The following is a 10,356-nucleotide window of genomic DNA, read 5'->3' as shown; positions in this document are numbered from 1 at the left end:
TAGCACACCTTCCTAAGGAAAGGATATGGACCAGAAGACATTGCAATTACTAAATGATATTTAGACAGACTTAAAGAAGTTCCAGATCTATACTTGTGCTCTTATTATTTCAGTTATTTTGCCTTTAATGTAGTGCAAACAATGCAAACAATATACTTGCTCTTGTGAATTTATTTTGATGTTAATTACATTGTGCCAGCTGTACCGCGTGGATACCGCGTGGTTTATATACATGCTGCTGCTGATTGGGCTGACATGTTTGACACACCCACCAAACAAGAGAAAACGTATCTCAAACCCCGTTGCAGACCATTGCACACCGTTTCCAGGAAACATGTCGTTCAAACCGGAAACCGTAGCAAAACGTTGCGCACCGGTTTAAGCTTGAACTTGCCCCTGGAGTCTATGTGCTGGGACTCAGCCCCGGACGGCCCCGGCCCAATTTAAACCCTGGTTGTAAGTATAAATCTAACACAATTTAGTTTGGTTTATGCTAAAAACAGGAGGGAAAAACTCTTTGCCTGGGGGATAAGAAAATTTTAAGTAATGTTCTCTGAGAACAAGTCCAATTACTTTTTTTTCACATTTTCTATATGATTTTAAAGATGTTTTTTCTTCTGCATCGTTAAAACATCATTATCTATCTGATAAATCAACTATAATATAAAAACAATCATTGTTGTAACTTCATTACACTGCAAAATGTTCTATGGCTAAAACTTTTCAAAGGTCAATGGTAAGTCAGTGTGCTCACCAGTTTTTGACAGAGTTGTGCCGGGGAGCGCTGAGAACAGCAGGATATGGCCAAGTCCAGCCATGCTTGTGTCCGCTTCTCTCCTCCCTCCCCCTGCACCTCCTTCTGCATCCTGCAGGGAATAAAGCATCGATGAAGAGATTTCCACTGATCTACAACCAGCTCCTTCCTTTCAAATGCCCTGTTGTTAAATAACATCTACTGACGATGTTGTTTTCTAGTCTAACCGTGACTTACAGAGTTTTGACCGCAGGCAGGTCCAGTCTGAAGTACCGCGAACAAGTGTCATCCAACTTGGACAGAAGTGCCTGAGTCTTTTTCAATTTACTCTCCTGTCCGATAAAAGTTGAGAGAGAGAGAAAAAATGAAAGAACAGTTTGACCAGTAATCCAACCCTTAAAATCAAAAATGACTATGTACTGTATTTTCCTCGTCAATGTTCAAAATCAAGCAGCGGGAGAGAAGATGAGAGTACCGTGTCGTTGTTATGACAGCTCGGGCTTGGATAGCACCCAGCGAGTACAAAGAGCCCCCTGTTGCTCTAAATTAATTGAAATCTCGCAACACTCTCTCAGTTGGCGAGCGAGCTCCATTTGTGCATGCTAATGATGTACATTCATTCTCTGGATAGAGATGCAGTTGCGCCCTTCATTTAGATGCTCTCACCAGCAACTCTTTGCACTTCGCCATTTACTGTATGTGGAAAAAACTGAGAGCGAGCAGATAATTGGAGGATCTGCAAGGGAAAACTGAAAGGCTAAATTAACCAAACGTTGACGCGCTTTAGATCAGGTTACCTGTGAGATTTTGACATCATTGTCAAGCGGAAAAGTAGTTCTCATAGAGCTCCAGTTACAGCATTAAAATAGGATTTCATCAAGGTTATTTTTCTCAAGCATCTTTATGCAATGCTGTCTACCTCAACTCAGTGTGATTTCGTCTTGTATTATTGGCAAAAGAACCTTGGAATCCATCAGCATAGCATTTCAGCTCTGATGAGAGCTTCAAACAATACGATCCCAATCTCAAAACCAATATGAGGCTTCACAGCAAAATGAAGTCACTCAAGTTAAGCATTGTGCTGCAAATGATCTAGACATGCATCAAAAAGATTGCAGCTTCTCACAATAGCCATCCACGCAGGGTTTGAGCTATCTTACTGTCACAAAAAACACAAGCACAAAACACAAAAACCACTTGAAATCTAAAGAATGGCCTGGTTGTGTAATTCAAATAACTGAAAACCTGCTGCTAAGCACAGAACATGTGGTTTCAAATCTACCTGTAATGAAACAAAGATCTCCTGTCATGAACCAGAGACTGGTAGATCATGTCAGTCTCAGGAGGAATAGCGTCATCTCACCTTCTCTGTTAAACACGTTGTGATGTCAGCAGATGAGCAGCAGGCCGTTACTGTGTTCTTGATTCGATCGAGAACGGTCGTCAGCACAGGGAGAGAAATGGAGGCATGATTCACTCCAGTTAGAAACAAGTATCTGGAAACACACACACACATATGTATATACATACATAAACACGCTTTTGATTTCATTCTATACATTGACTTCTGGATACATGCTATTTTGTTATTCCCCTGCTGTGTCATACATCATGAGTTTATTCCTTTCTCGTGGCCACTACTATAAATGCAAGTTCTGAGGGCAGGTCATGAGCAGAAATGTTCAGCCAACCAGCAGAAGGCTGCAAGACCGTCTCAGGTTACTTATGTAACCATGGTTCCCTGAGTAGGGAACGAGACACTGCGTCCTCTAGGTTTCTTGCCATGCTGCGGACGCAAGCTTCAGACGAAGAAGTGAATGATGTGTGCTCCCGGTGCCTATTTATACTATAGTCGCACCGGTAGTGACGTCATGGCTGTCGCCGGCCAACGAGTTGGTGTTTTTTCAATGTATGCTTCAGACACGGGTCACGACGAGGCGTTCCCCATAGCGACCCCTAGAGGACGCAGTTCGAAGTTCCCATGAAAGGGAACGTCTCAGGTTACTTATGTAACCATGGTTCCCTGAGTAGGGAACGAGACACTGCGTCCTCTAGGTTTCTTGCCATGCTGCGGACGCAAGCTTCAGACGAAGAAGTGAATGATGTGTGCTCCCGGTGCCTATTTATACTATAGTCGCACCGGTAGTGACGTCATGGCTGTCGCCGGCCAACGAGTTGGTGTTTTTTCAATGTATGCTTCAGACACGGGTCACGACGAGGCGTTCCCCATAGCGACCCCTAGAGGACGCAGTTCGAAGTTCCCATGAAAGGGAACGTCTCAGGTTACTTATGTAACCATGGTTCCCTGAGTAGGGAACGAGACACTGCGTCCTCTAGGTTTCTTGCCATGCTGCGGACGCAAGCTTCAGACGAAGAAGTGAATGATGTGTGCTCCCGGTGCCTATTTATACTATAGTCGCACCGGTAGTGACGTCATGGCTGTCGCCGGCCAACGAGTTGGTGTTTTTTCAATGTATGCTTCAGACACGGGTCACGACGAGGCGTTCCCCATAGCGACCCCTAGAGGACGCAGTTCGAAGTTCCCATGAAAGGGAACGTCTCAGGTTACTTATGTAACCATGGTTCCCTGAGTAGGGAACGAGACACTGCGTCCTCTAGGTTTCTTGCCATGCTGCGGACGCAAGCTTCAGACGAAGAAGTGAATGATGTGTGCTCCCGGTGCCTATTTATACTATAGTCGCACCGGTAGTGACGTCATGGCTGTCGCCGGCCAACGAGTTGGTGTTTTTTCAATGTATGCTTCAGACACGGGTCACGACGAGGCGTTCCCCATAGCGACCCCTAGAGGACGCAGTTCGAAGTTCCCATGAAAGGGAACGTCTCAGGTTACTTATGTAACCATGGTTCCCTGAGTAGGGAACGAGACACTGCGTCCTCTAGGTTTCTTGCCATGCTGCGGACGCAAGCTTCAGACGAAGAAGTGAATGATGTGTGCTCCCGGTGCCTATTTATACTATAGTCGCACCGGTAGTGACGTCATGGCTGTCGCCGGCCAACGAGTTGGTGTTTTTTCAATGTATGCTTCAGACACGGGTCACGACGAGGCGTTCCCCATAGCGACCCCTAGAGGACGCAGTTCGAAGTTCCCATGAAAGGGAACGTCTCAGGTTACTTATGTAACCATGGTTCCCTGAGTAGGGAACGAGACACTGCGTCCTCTAGGTTTCTTGCCATGCTGCGGACGCAAGCTTCAGACGAAGAAGTGAATGATGTGTGCTCCCGGTGCCTATTTATACTATAGTCGCACCGGTAGTGACGTCATGGCTGTCGCCGGCCAACGAGTTGGTGTTTTTTCAATGTATGCTTCAGACACGGGTCACGACGAGGCGTTCCCCATAGCGACCCCTAGAGGACGCAGTTCGAAGTTCCCATGAAAGGGAACGTCTCAGGTTACTTATGTAACCATGGTTCCCTGAGTAGGGAACGAGACACTGCGTCCTCTAGGTTTCTTGCCATGCTGCGGACGCAAGCTTCAGACGAAGAAGTGAATGATGTGTGCTCCCGGTGCCTATTTATACTATAGTCGCACCGGTAGTGACGTCATGGCTGTCGCCGGCCAACGAGTTGGTGTTTTTTCAATGTATGCTTCAGACACGGGTCACGACGAGGCGTTCCCCATAGCGACCCCTAGAGGACGCAGTTCGAAGTTCCCATGAAAGGGAACGTCTCAGGTTACTTATGTAACCATGGTTCCCTGAGTAGGGAACGAGACACTGCGTCCTCTAGGTTTCTTGCCATGCTGCGGACGCAAGCTTCAGACGAAGAAGTGAATGATGTGTGCTCCCGGTGCCTATTTATACTATAGTCGCACCGGTAGTGACGTCATGGCTGTCGCCGGCCAACGAGTTGGTGTTTTTTCAATGTATGCTTCAGACACGGGTCACGACGAGGCGTTCCCCATAGCGACCCCTAGAGGACGCAGTTCGAAGTTCCCATGAAAGGGAACGTCTCAGGTTACTTATGTAACCATGGTTCCCTGAGTAGGGAACGAGACACTGCGTCCTCTAGGTTTCTTGCCATGCTGCGGACGCAAGCTTCAGACGAAGAAGTGAATGATGTGTGCTCCCGGTGCCTATTTATACTATAGTCGCACCGGTAGTGACGTCATGGCTGTCGCCGGCCAACGAGTTGGTGTTTTTTCAATGTATGCTTCAGACACGGGTCACGACGAGGCGTTCCCCATAGCGACCCCTAGAGGACGCAGTTCGAAGTTCCCATGAAAGGGAACGTCTCAGGTTACTTATGTAACCATGGTTCCCTGAGTAGGGAACGAGACACTGCGTCCTCTAGGTTTCTTGCCATGCTGCGGACGCAAGCTTCAGACGAAGAAGTGAATGATGTGTGCTCCCGGTGCCTATTTATACTATAGTCGCACCGGTAGTGACGTCATGGCTGTCGCCGGCCAACGAGTTGGTGTTTTTTCAATGTATGCTTCAGACACGGGTCACGACGAGGCGTTCCCCATAGCGACCCCTAGAGGACGCAGTTCGAAGTTCCCATGAAAGGGAACGTCTCAGGTTACTTATGTAACCATGGTTCCCTGAGTAGGGAACGAGACACTGCGTCCTCTAGGTTTCTTGCCATGCTGCGGACGCAAGCTTCAGACGAAGAAGTGAATGATGTGTGCTCCCGGTGCCTATTTATACTATAGTCGCACCGGTAGTGACGTCATGGCTGTCGCCGGCCAACGAGTTGGTGTTTTTTCAATGTATGCTTCAGACACGGGTCACGACGAGGCGTTCCCCATAGCGACCCCTAGAGGACGCAGTTCGAAGTTCCCATGAAAGGGAACGTCTCAGGTTACTTATGTAACCATGGTTCCCTGAGTAGGGAACGAGACACTGCGTCCTCTAGGTTTCTTGCCATGCTGCGGACGCAAGCTTCAGACGAAGAAGTGAATGATGTGTGCTCCCGGTGCCTATTTATACTATAGTCGCACCGGTAGTGACGTCATGGCTGTCGCCGGCCAACGAGTTGGTGTTTTTTCAATGTATGCTTCAGACACGGGTCACGACGAGGCGTTCCCCATAGCGACCCCTAGAGGACGCAGTTCGAAGTTCCCATGAAAGGGAACGTCTCAGGTTACTTATGTAACCATGGTTCCCTGAGTAGGGAACGAGACACTGCGTCCTCTAGGTTTCTTGCCATGCTGCGGACGCAAGCTTCAGACGAAGAAGTGAATGATGTGTGCTCCCGGTGCCTATTTATACTATAGTCGCACCGGTAGTGACGTCATGGCTGTCGCCGGCCAACGAGTTGGTGTTTTTTCAATGTATGCTTCAGACACGGGTCACGACGAGGCGTTCCCCATAGCGACCCCTAGAGGACGCAGTTCGAAGTTCCCATGAAAGGGAACGTCTCAGGTTACTTATGTAACCATGGTTCCCTGAGTAGGGAACGAGACACTGCGTCCTCTAGGTTTCTTGCCATGCTGCGGACGCAAGCTTCAGACGAAGAAGTGAATGATGTGTGCTCCCGGTGCCTATTTATACTATAGTCGCACCGGTAGTGACGTCATGGCTGTCGCCGGCCAACGAGTTGGTGTTTTTTCAATGTATGCTTCAGACACGGGTCACGACGAGGCGTTCCCCATAGCGACCCCTAGAGGACGCAGTTCGAAGTTCCCATGAAAGGGAACGTCTCAGGTTACTTATGTAACCATGGTTCCCTGAGTAGGGAACGAGACACTGCGTCCTCTAGGTTTCTTGCCATGCTGCGGACGCAAGCTTCAGACGAAGAAGTGAATGATGTGTGCTCCCGGTGCCTATTTATACTATAGTCGCACCGGTAGTGACGTCATGGCTGTCGCCGGCCAACGAGTTGGTGTTTTTTCAATGTATGCTTCAGACACGGGTCACGACGAGGCGTTCCCCATATCGACCACTAGAGGACGCAGTTCGAAGTTCCCATGAAAGGGAACTCAATGTGTTTAGAAAATAATCTCTATAGGAGGTTCTTGTCTCTTCACCCTAGGTTTCGCTGTAATACTAGGACGTGTTTATTTAGTATTTGAATTATTTGCTATGTCTTTAGTCTAATAACTAGTAGTATGCACTGCAGACAACATGCTGTCTTTATATCATAATAACTATTTCTCACACAGTTTAAATGGGTCTTTATAGGAAGGGGCCGTTCCCAACTAACACATTTAATCAGACTTCCTTCTAACACATTTTACACATTTTACTAAACATTATACTATCCTTTAGAATTCAATCACTTGAGATTATGTTAATGCAAAAAAAAAAAAAAAGTGGAAAAAACATCTAAGCAAGAATCTGGACTTCTAGCCAAAACACTTAAAGTTGTAATTTTAGTTTTATATGTTTGACAAAGCAAATGCCCCCTGGATGGGAACAGGGATATTAAAGGCTTTTCACTCAGTTTTGTGTTTTTGTGCTTTATGAAAACAGAATTTTGGTGGCATTAGTTCCTTTCACACACTGTAGCGCTTAAAATAATGTACTTATATATTTTTAAAAGATGATATACAAGTCATAAAAAAATTAAGAATTTCGAGTTTTATACTCCACCACTAGAGGGTAAAGTTGGACAGTGTAATGACTGACGAATGATAGTCTTATAAGGGAGTTAGTATGCTTTTAAGTATCCTTTATTTTAATATTAATGAAAACTTCTGTACTTCTCAAATTTTTGACGGAGCACCCTGTCTCATTAATTACACTTGCATACACACAGAAGCTACTACAAATGACCTGGTATTAGCACCCCGAAGCCCTGTGAAAATGTCACCTTTAATGACACCAGGCCCTGAGGTAAACTCATCAGAACTCGCTAGAACACATTCGAATTCTATGTTGAGTGGCTCATCTAATTACAGTTCAAGATAAATTAAACATAGGCTTCTGTGCACGGCTGTCTGCCCCTCAGCAAGAGTTCATTCTTTCTTGTCCACCCAGGCACACAAGTAACTTCATAAGCCTCATTCAGCACAGCATGTGCAGTGCATACTGGCTATATTTTCACTAAATGAGAAAGGCATGAGGTGCTGATCAGAGAACAGTCAATTGAAGCTGGCCATCATGGGAGAAAAATAAGTCAGCTTCTGGTGTTTTTTTTAGATCTTTTTTTGAGGGCAATCTGTTCTAATGGTTGGTGCTCAGGAAAATGATTGTGAGTGTGCAAGGCAAATTGAAATAAGTCTGATCTGTATTAATATGAAAGTAATTTGATCCCATTAGTTGTGGGAATATATAAGAAAAGTCTCCACCACATGAACTCCACCTATCTTTAATCTGCTCATTCATGTCCATGGGGAAAATTTAAGGTCCAGCCGTGGCCCCCATTCTCCTGGTGCAAATCAAGTTTTACCTTCATTCTGATAACTGGATAAATTAATTTTTAGGATCAGACGAGAAGGTGCTCATTTTGATGCACAGTTAAGACTAGATTTCAGGTGCTTCTTGCAGCCTAAATAGATAATTGGTTTGATCTGTCTGTGGAAAATTGATCACAAGAGGCATTCTGAGCTTCAGTATCTGATCATAATGCAAATTAAGCAAACGTCTGAAGCTTATTTTCTAATTTCTAAGCATTCAGAGAGACATTTTGATAATATCCACAAATTCAGAGCCACATTATGAATAATTCATGACTATTGGCACTTTTGCCCTTTAAGAGACTAGCTAAAGATCAAAATCAAGAGGAATGCTCTCCATTGTGTGGGGACCGGGATTATTCCCATAGTGGGTCATGGTGAATGCACAATATGCCAGTTATATTACTCAGCGTCGCATTAGCATTTACATCACATTAGGCAAGACAGATCAAAATATAATGTAGTGATTGCAAGGTCTTCCTTCAACAAAACACTTGATCTTTGCACATCATAATGAATTGAGCTGGCTAACATCAGGAATATATTTTCTGGCTGACCTTTGCTTTTAGACACACACGGATTCCCTACCTCCACATATTTGATGAATAGTAAATTAGCACCTGTCAATCCCATGTGGTTGAGCTTCCTCACAGAGCTTAGATGAAACAGGATTGGCAACATCTGGAGACTGACGGGGTTGCCTTTTCAAGTCATCCACGCAGAGCAGGGTATCCAGGGCAGGTTTCTTGCAGCACTTCTGGAAATCCTCAGACATGGCATTCAGGTTGGATTCATCGCAGAGAACTTTCTGAAAGCTTGTTAGCTATTATGAAGAGAAAAGCCTTTTTATCTTGAAAAGGTAGAATAATCACCTCCCATCATTTCCTTCTCTTGGTATTTTGATATAACCACTCCACTTACATAATTCACCCTAAATGGCACAAATAATAATGATAAAAATTGAACTGAACAGGAACAGCAGCTTTGATAAAAAGCGGTTTCAGGTATTGGTATTAAAACCCCTTAACTGTCACCGTCCCACCTTTGGGACGCTTGGCGCTCTTTTATTTTGTTGTCCTTTTTCTCTATCAAATGTTTTAGTAATCATCATAAATGATATATTGTTTGAAAGCTTAGAAGCCCAAGATACATTCTGTGAAAACCATTTTGAAATCGGACATTGCGTTACCATGGAAATGGTACTTTAAAGTCTTTTGGCGGTCTCCTCCCCCTTAGCGGGCGGTGTCAAGTGTCATATTACAAAATGTATTACGGTCTTTTACAATCAAAACTTTTTTTAATCTTGACATAAAGCATATCATTGGAAAAGTCTGAGTCTCATGATTCCATATTTGGTGGTTATTTTGTGATAGAGAAGTAATATTGACAGAGAAATCTAGACATTTGTAACAGAAAAAGGCATTTAAAAAATTTAATGGAGTTTTGATGGCACCCGGTGGCTGTTTGTGGTATAACGCCCTAAATAAAATCTCACAGAAACCTCAATTTTTTTCATATCAACTTCAAATTTGGAACATAACTTATTTAGACATAAGGCTTTACTTTTTTTTATTTTTTTTTTAGCAATTTTAGATTAAAACCTGTTATGTAAAATATTTATTTTATATAAATTATAATAAAAATTGTACAGTGCATTTTCTTTACAGTAAATTTAAACTTCATTTTTTTTTATAATTCCACTTCTGCAATAATCTGCTGTCTGTCTTCTTTAAAAAGATACCAACCTTTCCTCTGTATTCCAAAGTGTCAGTTATAATAATTTAAGTTTGGATAGTGCACTTTAATGCCTATTTTAAAGCAGCACTATGTAACTTTTGGCGCTCTAGCGGTTAATAAACAGAACTGCACACATCCCGCGGAAGAACATTCCAACCGGAGCTACTTCTCTAAGTTTATGTCTATGGCGATTCACGCAGGTATGTGTTACTCCGCAGCGGTGACGACACCGACCAGGCTACAATAGTACAAATATAAATACTTATAAGTGTACCGTAGTGATTCGGAATAAGACAAAAACGCGGTTTGGAAGATGAATTCATGATGTACATTATATGCATTTTTGCAAATTTTGAACACAGAAAAAGTTACATAGTGCTGCTTTAAAAAACGGGGGTGACAGTTAAGGGGTGGTACAGCCAAATTCAGAACCACTGAATAAAAGAGAGAAAAAAAAAGTCAGATTAGAAAGAAGTGAGTATTATGTTTTCCAGTAGTTGGATTG

At 44.0% G+C, this 10,356-nt stretch overlaps 1 protein-coding gene across 1 annotated transcript in view; it reads right to left on the bottom strand.

Annotated features, from left to right (window-relative positions):
- Positions 1-10,356, bottom strand: part of LOC107747690 (vitamin D-binding protein-like) — a 35,468-nt gene that overhangs the window by 5,909 nt on the left and 19,203 nt on the right. Inside the window, exons 8-11 of the mRNA XM_016562293.1 lie at positions 8,735-8,937; positions 2,118-2,250; positions 992-1,086; positions 755-866 (exon numbers count right to left, since the gene is read on the bottom strand). Of these exons, the coding sequence (XP_016417779.1) occupies positions 755-866; positions 992-1,086; positions 2,118-2,250; positions 8,735-8,937 (543 nt within the window). The remainder of the gene's footprint in view (positions 1-754; positions 867-991; positions 1,087-2,117; positions 2,251-8,734; positions 8,938-10,356) is intronic.

This window comes from Sinocyclocheilus rhinocerous, unplaced genomic scaffold (genome assembly GCF_001515625.1).
Source record: "Sinocyclocheilus rhinocerous isolate Xijiao unplaced genomic scaffold, SAMN03320098_v1.1 scaffold2846, whole genome shotgun sequence".
Lineage (NCBI taxonomy): Eukaryota > Metazoa > Chordata > Actinopteri > Cypriniformes > Cyprinidae > Sinocyclocheilus > Sinocyclocheilus rhinocerous.
Note: the sequence above shows the minus strand (reverse complement) of the source record. Positions and strands in the feature narration are given on the sequence as shown.